Source organism: Quercus lobata, chromosome 8, assembly GCF_001633185.2.
Source record: "Quercus lobata isolate SW786 chromosome 8, ValleyOak3.0 Primary Assembly, whole genome shotgun sequence".
NCBI classification, from domain to species: domain Eukaryota; kingdom Viridiplantae; phylum Streptophyta; class Magnoliopsida; order Fagales; family Fagaceae; genus Quercus; species Quercus lobata.
In genome coordinates this window covers 6,909,859-6,929,046 of record NC_044911.1, presented here as the reverse complement: position 1 = coordinate 6,929,046, position 19,188 = coordinate 6,909,859, and the positions used below count along the sequence as shown (strand labels likewise).

General features: G+C 35.7%; 2 protein-coding genes across 3 annotated transcripts; one reads left to right on the top strand and one right to left on the bottom strand.

Annotated features, from left to right (window-relative positions):
* The first annotated feature begins 587 nt into the window (after positions 1-587).
* LOC115956240 lies at positions 588-16,097 on the top strand. The gene is made up of 11 exons (XM_031074674.1): positions 588-1,169; positions 2,440-2,592; positions 2,721-3,097; positions 3,648-3,820; positions 4,031-4,094; positions 9,744-9,893; positions 10,776-10,914; positions 12,591-13,130; positions 14,403-14,555; positions 14,685-15,061; positions 15,610-16,097. The coding sequence occupies exons 1-11, from the start codon at positions 663-665 to the stop codon at positions 15,782-15,784; spliced, it is 2,808 nt and encodes a 935-aa protein (XP_030930534.1). The 5' UTR covers positions 588-662; the 3' UTR covers positions 15,785-16,097.
* Positions 16,098-16,550: 453 nt separating this feature from the next.
* Positions 16,551-18,507, bottom strand: LOC115957633 (alpha-1,3-arabinosyltransferase XAT3-like). 2 transcript variants are annotated; one of them, XM_031075926.1, is made up of 4 exons: positions 18,396-18,505; positions 18,180-18,295; positions 17,933-18,040; positions 16,551-17,768 (listed from the first exon to the last, which is right to left on the bottom strand). In XM_031075926.1, the coding sequence occupies exons 2-4, from the start codon at positions 18,292-18,294 to the stop codon at positions 16,627-16,629; spliced, it is 1,365 nt and encodes a 454-aa protein (XP_030931786.1). In that variant the 5' UTR covers position 18,295; positions 18,396-18,505; the 3' UTR covers positions 16,551-16,626. The 2 variants fall into 2 exon arrangements, with proteins under 2 accessions (XP_030931786.1, XP_030931787.1); XM_031075927.1 differs by lacking the exon at positions 18,180-18,295 and having other exon boundaries at positions 18,396-18,507.
* Between the last annotated feature and the right edge of the window lie 681 nt (positions 18,508-19,188).

Below are 19,188 nucleotides of genomic sequence, written 5' to 3'. Positions count from 1 at the left end.
GTTGGGTTTGTTATATTTCTGGGATTTCTTAATTTTTTTTTAATAATTAAATTAGTTTTTTTGATTTTTTAATTTAAAAAATTAAAGAAGGGATACACTTAACGGTAAAGCATTAAGGAAGTTAGTCGAAGGCCTGAATTGAAAACTTTTGAAACTTAGAGGATTAAATTAATTGAAGATAAAATTAAAGGACTGAAATGAATTTTGGTAAAACTTATAGGCTCAATTTTACATTTTAACTTTTTTTTTTTTTAATATAATTTTTTTGTTTCATGTTCATATATTTTTTAAAATGTTCAAATTTTTTACAACAGTTATATTACAAAACCGCGAAAGAAAGTATTGTACCAGATTTATAACAGCCGTCTCAGACTCACTGAACAAACAATTTCATGTCCCGTGTCCTTGACTCAAACTCAAAGAAAGCTCGCGTCTCAGACATTCTCTCTCTGCCACGTGCCCTTTTCTTACATGAGTTCAGTAAAAGGTCACCGCCTTACGCAACAAAAAGCGCGTCCCACCACGCGCTGTTAATCCTATTCCTATAACTGTTCATATTCATACCTCAGCTAGGACTCTCCTGAAATTGTAGGAAGTTGAAAGAATTAAGAAAGAAACTATATAGAGTCCCTTTTTCCATAAAAGCAAAAAAGCCAATAACGATGAACGCAATGGATTTGGATCCTCAGCCAGATATCCTCACACACTGGTGCACCGATCTCTACAATCTCCCTATGCCCTCAATCTCACCTTTCCTCTACACAATCCCCACCGCCACCTCACTCTCCTCCTCCTCCTCCTCCTCCTCCTCCTCACCGCCGTCCACATCCGGTGGTGCTTCTGATGACATGGAATCTTCTATAAGATCCGTGGAAGAAATCCTCTCCTACAGGTTCAAAAACAAGTCGCTACTAAAAGAAGCACTCACTCACTCCTCTTACAACAACGGCGAGTCGTTCAAGTCCTACCAGCGCCTCGAGTTCGTCGGCGACGCCGTGCTCGGCCTCGCTATCAGCAATTACGTCTTCCTGGCTTACCCTAACCTCGAGCCTGGACAGCTCTCGTCTCTACGCGCCGCCAATATCAGCACCGAGAAACTCGCTCGCGTCGCCGTCCGCCATGGACTCCACCGCTTTATCAGACACAATGCTGCCTCTCTTCATGATAAGGTCAAAACAAAGCTTCCAACTTTTTTATTTTTTTTAAAATTTATTTATTTATTAGTTACTTTTTGTCGTTTTAATGTTTTTTTTTTCTTTTATTTTCTTAGGATTAGTTATTTTTCGTACGTTATTCTGAATTTTTTTTTTTATTTATAAGACGTTATTCTGAATTTATTGTCGACTACAATGCTTAAAGTCATTGGTTAGCCAGCGTTTAATATTACAGTTTTTACTTAACTGAGAGAAATTTTGTGTATGTGTTTGTATGTATGTATTAATTTTTGTTCTTGAATTTTGGTCCAAGTTCAAGTCCCTCGGGTTGTAATTTTTTTAAAAATCAATGCTAGAGACAATTTTATTTTTTCAAAACCTTTTTCTTTACGATTTATTAAAATGGTAAGTTGAGATTGGAGTAACTCTGCTTTCACATGAATCTACCACTAACATCATTCTATTATACAACCAATCACAACAAACCACATCAGCAATTGTGAAAAACAAAAATTGTCTTTCTAGATTTATTGATTCAATTTTATTTGGGAAAAAAAATAAAAAATAAAACTATACCAATTTTTGTGGTAGAAGGAAGTGCAACTTGAGCTAGAGGGGCTTTAAAAAAATTTAAAAAGTACCAGTCTCCTGTTTCCATTTATCCACACGTAGTTTAAGTTGCATATAGTGTTTAAAAAGTGGCACATTGAAATATTGAGGCGTTGTAGAATAAATTTATGAGCAAAATGATGGAAGTACACAATCAATACAATTATAAAAACAATTTAGGATGGAATTGTAAATTTTGAATGCGGGGATATGAGGAAAGTGTATTTTAAACTATATGTATTCGATTAAACAATTTTCTAGATGTGGGAGAGGATGGTTGTGTTCATAAACTTTTTGTCTTCTTTGTCACTAGAAATTTTAGGTTTTGAGTAATGAGTTTTTAGTGAGCTTTTTTTATGGTGGAATTTGTCTTAAGGAAAGTGTATTTTTTTGGAATCATGACAGATATTGTCTCTTATTTGTTTGGTGCAAATAACTAAATATTTTATGACTATGGCAGTGGATGCTTATATTTTTCTAATAAAAAAGCAATGAATTGAAGGCATCCTTTGAATGTGAATAAACAGTGTGTATGACTCTTTAAGAGTTTATAAGTGAATTTTCTGATGAGGATCCGTATATTTTGGATTTATTTTTGGTTAAAATTTGTTTAGAATTTGGGCAAAGATTGGTTCTTGATTTGTTCTATGCAAATGGTTTTGTGTTATTTCTATAGGTTAAAGAGTTTGCTGATGCGGTCAGTCAGGAGGACGATACAGTTGTATATGGCGGATCAGTAAAAGCCCCAAAGATTCTTGCTGACATTGTGGAGTCTGTGGCAGCAGCTGTATATGTTGATCTCAATCTTGACCTACAACAATTATGGGTGGTGTGTATTTAACTCATCTTTTCTTATTTGTCAAAAATGATTTGTCTTTTTTATTATCTTGTTTTGGACTTTTAGTGTCTATCTCTATGTTGATATAGAATTCATCTTTGGTTGTTTTATATTTGAAGATCTTTAGGGCTCTCTTGGAACCTATTGTCACACTTGAAGACTTGCAACAACAACCACAGCCTGTCACAATGTTGTTTGAGTTGTGTCAGAAGCAAGGGAAGCAAGTTGACATTAAGTTTAGGAGGACTGGGGCAAAGAATGTTGCGACTGTATATATTGATGGTAAGTTTATTGCCTTAGGTTCTTCTGAGAAGAAGGAAACTGCAAAGCTTAATGCAGCAAGGCAAGCTTTGCTCAAGTTATCGGAATCTATACCCACTAACGTTGGGAGGTTAGATTTTTCTTTTGGGCTCAATAAGTCATTTGAGATTGATGGAGCGAAGCAAAAGTTACATGAGCTTTGTGGCAAGAAAAAGTGGCCTAAGCCTATTTACAGGTATGAGCTTCTTTATTATGAGCAGTGACGAATTAGAGAGTATATATATATTTGTGTGTGTGCCTCCAGTGTGTGTGAGTGTTCTGAATTATTTGATGACATGCCTGTTAATTTTGTGAGTTGAACCACAATTATGCCTTCTGTATTCTCTCTCCCCCTCCCTCCCTCCTCTCTCTCCCATAGTTTATGATATAGAATTTCATAAGGATGGTATGGAATGTTTTGAAGAGCTAGATTACTGGGTTTACAATGACTGGAACCAGGAATACTGATCTCTATGACATGTCAAATGAATATAAACTAGTAGGCTTTGTAGTTTGTTCTATTGGCTTGTGGGCACTCACACCTTCATTGCAGTGTTTAATTTTGCAATGAAATGCTTTTTTTAAATCTCCTCCATGTGTGTACTGTCAAACCACCACCTATTTTGGATATAAAAATTTTTCATTGCCTTTCTTCTTCTCAAGTATTCACTGTTTTTTCAAATTCTCACTTTCATATCTATATCGTAAGATATTGAATCTAAATGTACTTTTGCTATAACTTGCAGCCTTGAGAAGGATGAGGGTCCACCACACGACAAGAAATATGTCTCATCAGTTAAAATACCAACAGTAGATGGTGTTTTATATATAGAGGGAGATGAAAAGTCAAGAGTAAAGGAAGCACAAAATTCTGCAGCTTCCTTGATTATCCGTGCCTTACAAGAATCTAATTATCTATGATATAGAGGGGCTTTTTTCTTATTTATATTTTGGACAGCTGCACACAGTTTTGCATATTTATCAAGAGCTAAATTTGTTGATATTATTGTGATTCCATAATATTTTTGTCTGATGAGATCAGTATTGTAATTTGTACATATGGCATACTGAAAATCAATGAAACCCAAAATGTGTTCCCTTTTTTGTTTTTGTTTTTTTTCATTTGAAGTTATTATTTCTACATTAACCTTGTCTCTAATGGGTGTTGCTGCAAAGCTGCATGGGAGGCACAGGTTTAGGATTACCTATGAAACTTTTTAAGTGATGAAATATTTTCCAGAAATGGACACACATTTCTTGCTCATCAACATTTCAGTCATTCAACTTGTCATCTTGTCATCTTTTGCCTAATTAACAAGGCCATGTCCAAAGTACCTGTTATCATATTTTAAGGTTCTTAAATGTCTGACAAAGGTTTTTTGATGGTAGGTTGCAATATTTATAGTTCAAAAAATTCTGTTGGATGATGTGGGCTTGGATTATATCTGTACCACAGTGGAATGGTTTTTAGCTGTAGGTAGAGTTTTGGGGAACATGGTTGCAGCCCTTGCTGAACAACCCTCATCCTGACTTTTGAAACATATTATTCGATGCTATCTTTGTTTGTCTGACACTCCAAGGTTGGTTAAATAGATTGCAATTCCAGTTCTCAAATTATGCTGCCACATCCTTCTCCTGCAGAGATTTCTTCTTTCTCAATTTATTTTTTTCTAAGGGAAATGTTCTTTGATTTTTATGTTGCAGGGCTTGTGATGCATTAAGAAGTTGCCTTCCAGACATGTTAAGAGATGCTACCTTCAGTAGTTGCCTCCGTGTAAGTCCACCCACCCCCCGCTTGCTGATTTCATTCCTATAGTAGGTTTTGTTATGTTGTGAAATTTTCTTGAGTCTTGTGGAGAAGGTTGGTTTTTAGCCTTGTATGATTTTCAATTGTGCTTTATTTGTAGCTATGGTTGTGAACCCAAACGCAATTATCATGTTTTGAATGGACATGGTAACACCTTTTGTCTTAGACACGGGGACAATGAGTAAATATGTTATCTTTCTTGTTACCTTTAAAGAAAAAAGAAAAAAAAAAAAGGTGGTCAGTGTTTCTGCATTCAGAAACAGAATCCGATTTGATTATCTTTGGTATTCTGTAATAAGCAAATTATGTGTCTTCTATATGGTTCTTAATGAATGTTTCGGAAACAAGAATTCGGCTGTTAATTTATAAGCAAGACATACAGTCTCTCTTAACATAGTTCTGCTGGTTGGGTTGTGGATTATAAACTCTACAAAGGCCTTGTCTTTTATATTTCCCAACCTGCTTGTCAGCGTATTAGCCTTTCCTGTCATTCTCCTTCACCCCGAACAAAATAATTCAAGGGGTTGGACAACTTGAAGCAAGAATGTTTCATTCCATTAAGTTTATTGAGATTTTTGCAATTGCTCTTCCCTTGTGAGAAATAAGTAACCATTGACATATCTCTCTGTCTCTCTGTCTCTCTCTCTAAGGTGACATGTTTATATATTATGATTGTTATAAAATAAAAAAGTAGTGGTAATAGCTGGTTTATGTGAAAAAGATTATACATCAATCAGAACTCGTGATCTTAAAAAGTTAAACAAGTTATGAAAAACATTTGCAAAAACGTTCTTAGCTATCAATGTATGAAGTAATGAATGGACAACTGTACTTAGTGTGCGTTTGGAGTGCGTCTACATTTTCTTTTTTTCTTTTTTCTTTTTTTGAAGCTTGTTTCAATGTTGAAACACACTTCTAGTGGGTTTCGTGCACTGTTCATGAGACTCATAAACCTCTTTTTTTCACTAAAACTTTCATTAAAAATGGATCCCACAACACTATTCACACATTTAAAAATTATTTTGTTACAGTATTTTTAATTTTCAATTTTCAACAAAATAAGTGGTATCCAAACACACCCTTAGAGCATTCATAGTAATGGTACATCACTACCTAAAATCCAAGAAACCTACACCCAAAATGGCAAAATCAATCACCACCAGCAAACTCACAAAACACAGCCACAACCAAAATAAATCACCACCACCACCACCATAGCCAAAATCCACAAAAGCACACTTAAAATCAAACACTACCACCAAACCCACATAGATGGAGAGATAGACAAAAGAGGAGAGAAAAGAGAAAGAAAGAAAAAAGAAAGAACAGAGAGAGAGAGAGAGGTGAAGAAAATAAAATAAAAAAAATAAAAAATAAAAAAAGAAAAGAAAAAGGAAATGAGAGAGAGGAGACATAAGAAAGAAAAAAGAGAGAGTGAAAAGTAAGAAATATTTTTTAATTTGATGATAGAATAAAAAAGAATTATTTATTATCAAACTTAAGCTATAGTTTTATCCCAAAAAAAAGTAAGCTATAGTAGATTGCCACATATAGTAGTTTATTGTAGCTCAATTGTTAAAATATTTAGCAATAGCACCATCAATATTGCTCTAATTTGTTGGGTAGATTGTTAAAAATAACATATTGGCAATTTGAATTTGAATATTGTTTTTAAATGGCATATTTTTAATTCTTCAAATAAATCCAAAACTCAATAAGGGATTAGAGAATGTTAAGCATTTTCTTACTAAATTGGAGTTAAATTTACTTTTCTATTTTTTTCCAATGTGCTTTTTGAAATATTGTTTAGGGTAAATTTCACAAACCTATCCTGAGGTTTGTGATAATACCAATTAGATCCAAAACATTCTAAAACCTACCAATTTAGTCCTCAAAAGACAAATTTGTCCCTAATGGTTTGTTTGGAAGTTTAGAGAGGGAGGAGAGTAGAGGGGAATAGTTATCTTCCACCTTATTTGGATGTTTTTAAAATTAGTAAGAAGAAATTGAGTAATTAGCCCTTACTCTTATTTGGATGTTTTAGAAATTATGATGGAAATTAGAGAAAATGATTTAAATAGACAAATTTACCTCTATTTGAAAATAGACTTACAACATTGGTCTATGATTAATTTGTTAGATTAAATAATTATTTAATCAACATTCTCATTCTATCAAATACTATTAATAAAGGTATAAAACTACTATTAACTATTATAAAACAATTTTTATTATCTAAAAAAAAATTATAATAAAAATAAAAATCCTTCATAAATTTCTTCAATTTCCTCGCATTTCTCACCCATCAAACAAAAAGCTAGCTCTACCTCAGTCTATCATATGACATCCAAAAAGTAAAATTAGAATTCAAAATTTTCTGAGCAACCAAACAAAGACCAAGAGAGAGAGAGAGAGAGATAGAGACTGTGGAGGACGTCGTAAACACGATCGGAGATTTAGAGGAAGGTAGGGGCAGAAATGACAACGTCAGGAGTGATACCATTGCAGCGTACAGACAAGGTGGAGATGAGAGAGAGATCGGCCGGTTTGATCAAGGTGGAGTAGCCCTGGAGCTTGACAAGCTTTCTAGGGCAAACCAAGATGGCTCTGAATTCCAACAAGGTGAACAGTTGGCCGGGTCGGGACCGTGATCTCCACCGTCGTGTCGAAGCACGATGAGTACTCGTCGTTGTTGTCGCTCGCTACGTCGACGGAGACCAGAACCATCAGGATCAGAGTGATGGTCGCAAACGACGTTGTTTGTGTTTGGTGAACCGCCATGACCGATCGCAAATCGAGTGCTTTTTGACTTTTTCTAAATTTGGTGGCATAGCCCCAGAAGAAAGATGTCTCCATTGACGTTGAGGACATCAGTAACAAAGGTAAATAGCATGGCTACATATTAATCTGTTTGGTTACCCAGAAAGTTTGAGCAATAAAATTCAAAAATTTCAAGTTATTAGTTGATTTTTTATTATTTATTTTTTCATTTTCATGGTTTTTCAATAGTTTTTAGTGAAAATGACATGGTTGTTTAGCTTCAGTGTCAGTGAAATAGTGAGATTCAGTTTTTTTTTTCATTCACCTTAAATTTTCTCAGGAAACAAACAAAAATTATTTATATAATCGGTTTGTAATTTTGTTAATTTAGAAAGGGTAAATTGAACTCATTTGGTTAATAATTTATCTACTCTACTCTCTTTTCAAATATCTCCAATTTAGGGGAATTAAAAATAAGGGGGTTAGAGCATTAGAGCATCAGCATTGGAAAGGCTATATGCCAAATGTAAGCTCCTTTTACCATTCAAGCCCAAAACACGCTCAGCAGTTGGAAGGCCATATGGGAAATGCTAATTTTTTTTTTTTTTGGCATATAGCTACAGTATCATCTTAAATGTAAGATGGTACTGTAGCTGAATGGTATAAAAAAAAAAATAAATAAAAATAAATAAATAAAAAAAATTTAATACTCTCTCCTCATTTTTAACCCGGGACTTTCTCTCTCCTCTCTTATTATTTCTCTTCTTTTCTCTCTCTTCCTTCTCTCTTTCTCATTTGCTCTCTGCTCTCTTCAGACCTAAGACCCCGTGGCTTCCTCAACGGTGGAATCGGATGGGTCAGCGTGAGGGCTCCGACGGCTCCGATGGGTTTGAATCGGAGCTCCGATGGCTCCGATAGTGATTCCGACGAGGCATCGGTGGTGGGTTTCTTTGGAGGTGTAGGTTTTGACAACGGTGGAGATTGTGGGTTTTGATGACGGTGGGTCGGTGGGCTGGGTTTGGATCGGCATGAGAGCTCCGATGGGTTTGAATCGGAGCTCCAATGGCTCCGATTGTGATTCCGACGAGGCATCGGTGGTGGGTTTCTTTTGCATGTTTGATTAGGATTTTTTTTTTTTTTTTTGAAACTCTTGGATTGTGTTCTGTTTTTGTTTGGTGTGAAGATGAAAGAAAATAAGAGAAGGTTCTGGGTTTTGTTGTTGTTTGCGAACTATTTGGTTTCCTAGAAAGTTGAGGAAGAACAGAGAGAAAATAAAACTTATGAATCTTGATTCTTAATCTTTTTTGTCGTGGTTTTTCAAGAATGAAATAGTTTGTTTCAAAGGAGTGATTACCTGTGTTTGTGTGTGTGTGGCTTTGTGTGTGTGATGATGGGTTTGGATAGGTGTATCATAGGTCTCTGTGTGTGGCTTTGTGTTGAAACCGGTGCTAGTCTGCTAGAGGTTGAGGGAGAAAGAGAGGAAAATGAATAGAAAAAGAGAAATAGTAAAAAAGAATAAAATAGAATATTTAAATAAAATGGAGGAAAAAATAGAATTTTGGGATGTTAGGTGTATTGTAAAATGGTATAGTATAATTGATAAAGTAGCTTTTTGGGATGGTAAAATAAGATGAGATAGCAAAACTGGTTGTGGATGCTTTTAGCATTAGGATATGCTAATGCCATATCTAAGAGCATTTTAGCATGAATGCACCAAATAACCACTGCATCAGGAAATGTCAAAAGGGAGTATTGCAAAAATATTTAGAATTGTGCTACAGTACAATTCTAAAGGTAGAATTGCACTGTAGCACAATTCTAAAATTTATAATATTTGTTTATTCCCCATTTTCTAACTCTCTCTCTCACTTTGTTTCTCTTCTCATTCCTCTCTCCACAACGGTGTCTCTTTCTCAGCACATCTCTCTCTCACAGTGGGCTATTCTGGCGTGGGTCATGGGTCCGGCGTGGAGATGAGACTGGGAAGTCAGATCGGTGTGGTCTGGTGGTGATTTCTGGGTACGTTTTCTGGGTTCATGGGTATGCGGCGGCGTGTTCATGGGTTTCCGGTGTGGTTTGCAGCGACGAGATCGGTTTGTAGCTGGGTTTATGTAAATTTTGACTTGATTTTTTTTTTGTGGGTCATCTTTTGGATTCGGAATTTGCTATTGGTTTGATTTGATTTTGGGATCAATTTTTTTTTGTGGGTTCATGGTGGTGGTGGAAGGGGGTGGGGTTTTTATTATGGGTCATATGTGGGTTCATGGTGGTGAAGGTGGGGGGTTGTCGTGGTGATGGTGGTGGCCATGGGTTTCGGGGCTGAGGTTTTTGGGGTTGCCGTGGGGTGGTGGCGTGGCCATGGGTTTCGGTTTGGGTATGTTCTTCGTCGTGGTGGTGGTGGTGGCATTAGCAGCAGGTGGTTGAGGTGATTTGGGTTTTTGTTTTTATTTGGGTTTTGGATATATTATTTTATTATGTAAAAATATTATTTTAATGTGTTGTATTGTAAAATAAAATTTTGTGATGTTGGAGATATTGTAAAATAGTATGATATAAGTAATAAAATGGCTTTTTGAGATGATAAAATATAATAAGATAGAATTCTTTGATGCTGATGCTCTTAAAGGTAGTTGAAACCCTTCCCCGTCATTCCTTAAAAAACTTCCAAACTCTCCCTCCCTTTATTCTACCCTCCCTTCTTTTTTTAACTTCCAAATAGGGGCAAAATTTGCCAAACAGTATGATTCTGAAAAAAATTTAGGTGGATGTCATGTATTCAAAGTTTATTAGTTAGTTGGACTATTTTTTGGAAATCGACTTCTAGCCAAAATCGCCAAAATCGAGTCTAATATATTCAACTTCCTACCGAAAACTAGCTCTGAGATAGATAAAAAAGGAAGTTGAGTATAGTAAACTCAATTTTGGCTGGAAGTCGATTTTGTTGTACTCGATTTTCAAAAAACAGTCCAACTAATTAATAAATTTTGTATGCATGTCATCTGAATAAAATTTTCCCAATATTATACTGTTTGGCAAATTTTGCCTCCAAACAGGCCATTACTTTCTTTTTGTTTCTCTAATCTGTCTCCGTTCCTCTCCCCTTCTCTCCTCTCTCACTCTCTCTCTCTCTCTCTCTCACAAAACCCACCGCCCAACAAACCCATATCACCCAGAGCCACTAGAAAAGCCACTGACCACCACACTCATATCACCCACACCCACTGCTGCCTAGAAAACCCATTGCCTAGCAAACCCATATCACCCAAAGTTTATTTTAATCCACTTGCCTACCCAACATATTTCACAGCGACAACGGCGGCGACGACACCAACAGCTGCTCGTTTTTCGGTCCCGTCGCCATGAGATCCGCTTTCGTGTCCGAGAACCTCGCCGACTCTGTCGTCGACATGCGTCTCGGCGAGCTGGCACTACGGACCAACAAGTCGGTGAAGTCCAGTTCATCGTCGGGGAGAGGACCTTTTAGATCTCTCTCAAGCTTTCAGTGACTTCTCTGCTTGTAGCAGCGACATCTCCGGTGAGCTACAGAGGCTCGCAGCATGCCGCCGCCGGCGTCGGAGGACAGAAACGGCCAGTCGAGCGAGGTTCACCCTGAGCCTTGCATAGGGTTTTTGCAGAGACAGAATTTCTCTACTGAGATAATCGACAGCATTTCGCCTGAGGATCTTCAGCCGACGGTGAAGATCTGCATAGAGTGGGTGTGGGTGATATGAGTGTGGTGGTTAGTGGCTTTTCTAGTGGCTCTGGGTGATATGGGTTTGTTGGGCGGTGGGTTTTGAGAGAGAGATCTGAGAAAGAGAGAAAAGAGAAGAGAGAAGGGGAGAGGAACGGAGACAGATTATAGCAAGACAGAGAAAGTTAGGGATAAAATAGTTTTTGAGTACTAAACGGGTATGTTTGAGAATGTTTTGGATCCAGTTGGTATTATCAAGTAGGATCGGGGAACTTCCTCAAAAAAAAAAAAAAAAGTAGGATCGGGGAATTTAGCCTATTGTTTATAATAAACTCCTTATCTTTTTCTTCTATCCCATTTAAATACTGTGTCTTTAATCTTTCTTTCTTTGTTTTTTGTTTTTTTGGATATTTCTTTATCAATTCCTAATAGTTATTATATTTTTAAAGATAAACATTTTATTGATAATATTTTCATAATAAATTATAAATATTTGTTATTGGTTTAAATTTAAATTTACTGTTGAGATTACTTTTTTATTCTAACAATAATAACTATTAACAATAAATCATTGTAAAAAAATTATAGACAAAACATTTCTTATTTTTAAAACCATAGACATGTTTCCCTTTCAAATTTTACAATAGCTACTATTTTTCAAATACCCTGGCAGTCATATTTCCTGCGATCATAATTTTCAAACGTTCAAAATTTTTACGACAGTCATATTACAAAACTGCGAAAGAAAGAATTGTACTAGATTGTAAAGAGCATCCTCATTTTTAGCATTGAAGAATGTTAATACCATATCTAAGATTTTTTTGGCATTTCATAGCTAAAAAATATTTGCATCAAAAAATACTATACCTCATTATTGTAAAATTTTTTACAATAGTACTACAGTACAATTCTAAATTTAGAATTCTACTGTAGCACTATGCTTAAAAAAAAATATATTTTATTTTACCCTTTAGTTGAAAAAAATGATGATGTGAAAGAAATAATAAAGAAAGATTAAAAAAATAATATTTTAATGAAAAAGTAAAATAATAGAGTTTTTGAATGTAGAGTATATTGTAAAATGATATGGTATAATTGATAAAGTAATTTTTTAAGATGACAAAATAGTATAACGCAGCATTCTTAATGCTGATGCTTTTAGTAACAACGAAAGAAAGAATTTTACCGAGCGACAACTATGATCTTGGGATCATGTCCTGTGTTCTGACATCCTTGACCAAACCAAACACCAAACCTGAGCAAATTATTTAAAAAAATCACCACCTCACGCAACAAAACACGCGTCTATATCACGCGCTTTAATCCTATAAAACTTTCCATACCTCAGCTAGGACTCCTGAAATTCTACAAAGTAGAAACTATAGACATATATTTACAGATACAGAGAGTCCTTTTTCCATATAAAAGTAAAAACCTCTTCACTCCCAAAGCCCAAAAAGCCAAATAATGATGAATGCAATGGATTTGGATCCTCAGCTTGATATCTCCACACACTGGTGCACCGATCTCTACAATCTCCCTATGCCCCCCTCACCTTTCCTCTACACAATCCACACCGCCACCTCACTCTCCTCCTCCTCCTCCTCCTCCTCCTCACCGCCGTCCACATCCGGTGGTGCTGCTGATGACATGGCATCTTCGATAAGAGCCGTGGAAGAAATCCTCTCCTACAGGTTCAAAGACAAGTCGCTACTAAAAGAAGCACTCACTCACTCCTCTTATAACAACGGCGAGTCGTTCAAGTCCTACCAGCGCCTCGAGTTTGTCGGCGACGCCGTGCTCGGGCTCGCTCTCAGCAATTACGTCTTCTTGGCTTACCCTAACCTCGAGCCTGGACAGCTCTCGTCTCTACGCGCCGCCAATATCAGCACCGAGAAACTCGCCCGCGTCGCCGTCCGCCACGGCCTCCACCGCTTTATCAGACACCATGCCGCCCCTCTTCATGATAAGGTCAAAACCAAAGCTACCAACTTTTCTTTGTTTTTTTTTCTTTTTCTTTTTATAGTTTATTTCTTTATTAGTTTGTTTATATTATCTTTTATTTTTTTTATTAGGATTAATTATTTTTCGTACGTTATTATGAATTTATTGTCTACTGCAAATGCAATGGTTAAATTTATTGGTTAATGCTACAGATTTTACTTTAACTGAAATAAATAAATAAAAGGCTAGAGAGAGAGAGAGAGAGAGAGAGAAATTTTGTGTATGTGTATGTATGTGCCAATCACAACAAGCCACATCAGCAGACCTTTCATATGTTTAAATTTTATTGAAAAAATATATATATACAATTTTTGTGGGAGAAGGAAGTGCAACTTGAGCTAGAGGTCATTGGCTTAAAAAAAATTAAAAAAGAGAAATACTATCGAGTGCCTTTAAGGCACTAGTTAAGAATTCAATTAAAGAAAGTTTTTAACTAGATTCTTAACCATTGCCCTAAGACTTAAAAAAATTTAAAAATGGAAATGCTAACGAGTGCCCTTAAGGCACTAATTAAGAATTCAATTAAAGAAAGTCTTTAACTAGATTCTTAATTATTGCCCTAAGAGCACTCATTAACATGACCCATTTAAAAATACCAGTCTCCCCTTTCAATTTATTCACATGTCATTTAAGTTGCATAGTGTTTAAAAAGTGGCACATTGAAAGATTGAGGCATTGTAGAGTAAATTTATGAGCAAAATGATGGAATTACACCATCAATACTTTAAAAAAAAAAATTAGGATGGAATTGCAGTTTTTTGTATGTGAAGTGTTATTTAATAAACTATACATATTCGATTAAACAATTTTCTAGATGTGGGAGAGGATGCTTGTGTTTGTAAACTTCTTGTCTTTGTTATCACTTGAAATTTTAGGTTTTGAGTAACGAGTTTTTAGTGAGCTTTTTTTTATGGCGGAATTTGTCTTAAGCAAAGTTTTTTTTTTCTTTTTTTGGGGAATGCTGACAGATATTGTCTCTTATTCGTTTGGTGTAAATAACTAAATGTTTTATGACTATGACAGTGGATGCTTATATTTTTCTAATAAAAAAGCAATGAATTGAAGGCACCCTTTGAATGTGAATAAATAGTGTGTACAACTTTTTAAGAGTTTATAAGTGAATTTTCTGATGAGGATCCGTATTTTTTGGATTTATTTTTGGTTAAAATTTGTTTAGAATTTGAGCGAAGATTGGTTCTTGATTTTTTCTATGCAAATGGTTTTGTGTTATTTCTATAGATTAAAGAATTTGCTGATGCAGTCAGTCTGGAGGACGATACAGTTGTATATGGCGGATTAGTAAAAGCCCCAAAGATTCTTGCTGACATTGTAGAGTCTGTGGCAGCAGCTATATATGTTGATCTCAATCTCGACCTGCAACAATTATGGGTCGTGTGTATTTAACTCATCTTTTCTTATTTGGCAGAAATGATTTGTCTTTTTTATTTTCTTGTTTTGGACTTTTAGTGTCTATCTCTATGTTGATATAGAGTTCATCTTTGGTTGTTTTTATATTTGAAGATTTTTAGGGCTCTCTTGGAACCTATCGTCACACTTGAAGACTTGCAAAAACAACCACAGCCTGTCACGATGTTGTTTGAGTTGTGTCAGAAGCAAGGGAAGCAAGTTGACATTAAGTATTGGAAGAATGGGGAAAAGAATATTGCGACTGTATATGTTGATGGTAAATTTATTGCCTCAGGTTCTTCTGAGAAGAAGGAAATTGCAAAGCTTAATGCAGCAAAGCAAGCTTTGCTCAAGTTATCGAAATCTATGCCCACTAACTTCGGGAGGTTAGATTTTTCTTTTGGGCTCAATAAGTCATTTGAGATTGATGGAGCGAAGCAGAAGTTACATGAGCTTTGTGGCAAGAAAAAATGGCCTAAGCCTATTTACAGGTATGAGCTTCTTTATTATGAGCAGTGAAGCAATAGAGAGTATATGTGTGTGTGGGTTCTGAATTATTTGATGATGAGCCTGTTAGTTTTGTGAGTGAACCGCAATTGAGCCTTCTGGATTCTCTCTCCCCCTTCTTCCCTCCTCTCTCTACCATAGTTTGTGATTTAGAATTTCATAAGGATGGCATGGAATGTTTTGAAGAGCTAGATTACTGGGTTCGCAATGACTGGAACCAGGAATACTGATCTCTATGGCATGTCAAATGAACATAAACTATTAGGCTTTGTAGTTTGTTCTATTGGCTTGTGGGCACTCATTTGTTGCAGTTTTTAATCTTGCAATGAAATGCTTCTTCTTTTTTCTTTTTTCTTTTTAATTTTTTCTTTTTTAACTCCTCCATGTGTGTACAGTCAAACCACCACCTATGTTGGATATAAAATTTTCATGCCTTTCTTCTTCTCGAGTATTCACTGTTTTTTCAAATTCTCACTTTCATATCTATATCGTAAGATATTGAATCTAAATGTACTCTTGCTATAACTTGCAGCCTTGAGAAGGATGAGGGTCCACCACACGACAAGAAATATGTTTCATCAGTTCAAATACCAACAGTAGATGGTGTGTTATATATTGAGGGAGATGAAAAGTCCAGAGTAAAGGAAGCACAAAATTCTGCAGCTTCCTGGATTATCCGTGCCTTACAAGAATCTAATTATCTATGATAGTATGATGGTGCTCCTTTTTTAGAATAATATCAATGAAGAACAGTTAGAATGGTTAGATTTAGTTTGGAAGAATATCAGTGAAGAACAGTAAGAATGGTTTGGTTAATGGCTACAGCTAAAATACGTGGAATACTTTATGGTCTTGCAAGTAGACCCATGTGATGTAGGGTTTAAATGAATTATGTTCACTTGATTACTTGGGCATGATTGGTTTGTGCCAGTAGATTTTTAACTAAAATGTACCTATTTAACAATTTAACAATTAACATTAACATTTACCGTATAAAGTGAAAGTTCCGTATGTGTCAGCCACTCGTTGTATGCAACCCAGTTGATTGCTTGCTGTGTCTTATTGCTAAAGCTGCTTGTATTCTTTATGTATCACCCAATCTCATTGTTCCCTATACTGATTAAGGAAGGTACTTTATATGCATCATATGAGCCTTGTATACTTAAAACACAGTTATATTGAAAAGGTTAATCATTCTTTTGCACAGCTACACACGGTTTTGCATCTTTATCTAAAGCTAAATTTGTTGAAATTACCGTGATTCCATAATATCTGTGTCTGATCAGATCAGTACTTAAAATGGTTTAAATATATGACGTTGTTCAATCAATGAAATAAATGCATTACGTTTTATTTTGGAAGTTTTAAAGCATTAGAAATAAACTTTCATGGATACCCTTGTTTCTCAAACAATATGTAAAAAACATGATCGAATGAATCTATGCAAGACCAAAAAAAAAAAAAAAAATTCTATATGCATTTTTTTTTTCCTCTTACTTCACAGGATAATGATATATACCCCAAATCTATTATCCCACAATAAAGCAATTTAGTGTCCAAGAAACTTCATTGCTTTCTCAAGGGTCTCCCTAAACCTTACCAAGTTTATCATCAGGTTCTGCCCGTCAACATATGTAGCTCTTGCAGCATTGTAGCCCTTCAAGAATATAGACATGGGATCAGAAATTACTGGGTGGTCTGGACCATACTCTTTGAAAAGCGAACTCTCCGTTGGCTCAATCTTGTACTCCAAATAATGCATCCCCATCTCTTTTGCTGGTCCACCAAAGTAAGCTGTTGAAGCCCAATCCAACCCCAGTGGCACCACTTGGACCATTACTGCCCCAGCAGGCAAGAACACAGTATTTGTAACTCCAGCACCATGTGCTCCAACCATGACACTACACGAGTTGAGTACCTCTGCAAACTTGTCCAAGTTTGACATCCTATTAGGTGTTGCCACAACAACTTCAAAACCAAGTTCCTCCATCATATCCACCATTTCATCTTCATTCATAAACTTTCTTGTTTTAGGACGAGATATGAGAAGTAGCTTTGGCTTTTCTATATCAGAAACATTCTTTATCTTCAGGTTATATGTTTCTCTTAGGAAATGCTTGAAGTCAAACATGGAATACCCTCCAGGAATTTCTGTAGGATTTAAGGCTAGATTGTCATGGTACTTTAACCCTATAACTGCTCCGGGAAAGCAGTGAACACCTCCATCTTTTGCTGCATTTATCACCTCAAATTTTGACAAGTGGGTTAGAATCTGATTGTATTTTCTGACCCACCAAGGCTTAAAATCAGTGATGACAAATTGTAGGTGGGATTTAAAGTGGTAACATGTGATGAATAAGGGGATGATGAGCTCATTAAACTCATGAAATAGGTTGCCTGTGAAGCCACCAGAGGAGAACACAACAGCTGGGACATCATGAGTGAATTGACAAGCAGGTAAGCTAGCATTTCCATGAAGTATTTGCACAGGTGAGACTTGTACCATAGCCGTCTCATCCTCTTTCCTAGCATATGGTCTAACCGTGTGATTAACTTGGACTTGAGAGGATTGTAGGTAAGCAGTTAATGCATTGTTGTCAATTATAACTGGTTTTTTTGCGACACATACTTCTGAGTGAAGGTCAGAGTGGCAAGAAAAACCAGTAGTTTCAAGCTGAACTCGATCTTCACCTGTATGCAAAAATAAGACTTTTCAGTTTACATGAATTAGAAAATTAAAGGGCAATCCTGTAGTTGTATTGGGTGTATTGGTACTTATACGGATAATAGCTTATGTTGTAATTTGAAAGTAAGTTGAGTAGTAAATCATAAAAAGCTAAAGACAAAGAGGTAACCTCTCACTAATCTTCTCATAGTAAATTCTAGAGGTTCAACAAGTTCTACGCCTTTATCAACCTTTCTTCTGTAGGGACTACCATTCCAATTTGATAGATGGTCCTTCCCTGCATTATCAGACAAGACAACTCAAATTAGCATAGTCAATTGTGGGGAGAGGAAGAAGAAGATGTTAAAACCAAGATAGCACAGTGCCAAAAACTTATAATTATTCATGAAAAGCGAACATAAAAAAAATGGAATTACATGAATCAAATGGGTTAACATCGGATGTGAAATATGCAGCATAAAGCAAGAAGATAACAAGCAATAATACTACTGAAGTTGCACCAAGCACTAATCTGCTGGATTCCTTCCCCATCCTGATCAATCAGAAAAAAAAAATTTCAAAGACTTTAGCATCTATAGTTGAAGTGCCTAAGCTTTTCATAGGCTTTGCAATTCTGTTTTTCTGGTACTTACTGTTGACTGTGTCTGTCATCATATACAGTATATATTTTGTTTAATTTATGCTAGTTCCAATATATTCGACCTTATTGAATAGAGCAACTTGAGCTGGATAGTTGAATAATTTTGGTAGCTTATGCTGAATCATTCATTTATTTAAGTAGTCTATTCATTGGTCTATTGGTTGTTAGTGCTTCGTTTTCTATTGCTTGATTCATTCAGCTTCAAAAAAAGAAGATATTTTTCACATTTTTAGTTCTCACGTGCTTATTTGGTATAAGGGATTTAAGTCATGCGTTCCACTGTCTCTGTCAATGACTTCTTGCAACAAAGATGGCCTAACAACCAATCTCCCCTAGCATCCCCGAACTATTACAATTTTAGATAGTGGTGACTTTAGGATTTTTTTTCAAGGGGGTCAATAAGAAGATGAATATAGGAGGTGAATCTTGCGGTTTACATAATTTCTTTATTACAAATTTGCCCATAGTACCATGAAGAGAATAAAACATAAATTATAATTTCATTTGGTATATTATTTCTTTTAATATAATTAACATACTAATTATGGTTGCTAAGATTAAATCTTGGAAATATTCTATTATTTCTAGATACAATACCACCGTGCATCCTTGGATTGATAGCCACTTGACTAGAATAAGTTTTTGTGAGGTCATGTGGAAGCAAGGGTCGGGTGTTCAATTCTCTAGAAAGGAGTTTCACACACATATATTTACATTATGTTTGTGGGGCCCGGCCCAAAAATAATGGGCTATTCCAAATTCAGGCCCGTCCGAAGAGCGTCCTG

Coding starts and splice junctions, on each gene's coding strand:
- LOC115956240 (XM_031074674.1), top strand. CDS start 663: ATGAACGCAATGGATTTGGATCCTCAGCCAGATATCCTCACACACTGG. Junction 1,170..2,439: donor CTGCCTCTCTTCATGATAAG/GTCAAAACAAAG, acceptor TTATTTCTATAG/GTTAAAGAGTTTGCTGATGC. Junction 2,593..2,720: donor ACCTACAACAATTATGGGTG/GTGTGTATTTAA, acceptor TTATATTTGAAG/ATCTTTAGGGCTCTCTTGGA.
- LOC115957633 (XM_031075926.1), bottom strand. CDS start 18,294: ATGGGGAAGGAATCCAGCAGATTAGTGCTTGGTGCAACTTCAGTAGTA. Junction 18,041..18,179: donor TGTTAACCCATTTGATTCAT/GTAATTCCATTT, acceptor CTGATAATGCAG/GGAAGGACCATCTATCAAAT. Junction 17,769..17,932: donor TATGAGAAGATTAGTGAGAG/GTTACCTCTTTG, acceptor TTTTGCATACAG/GTGAAGATCGAGTTCAGCTT.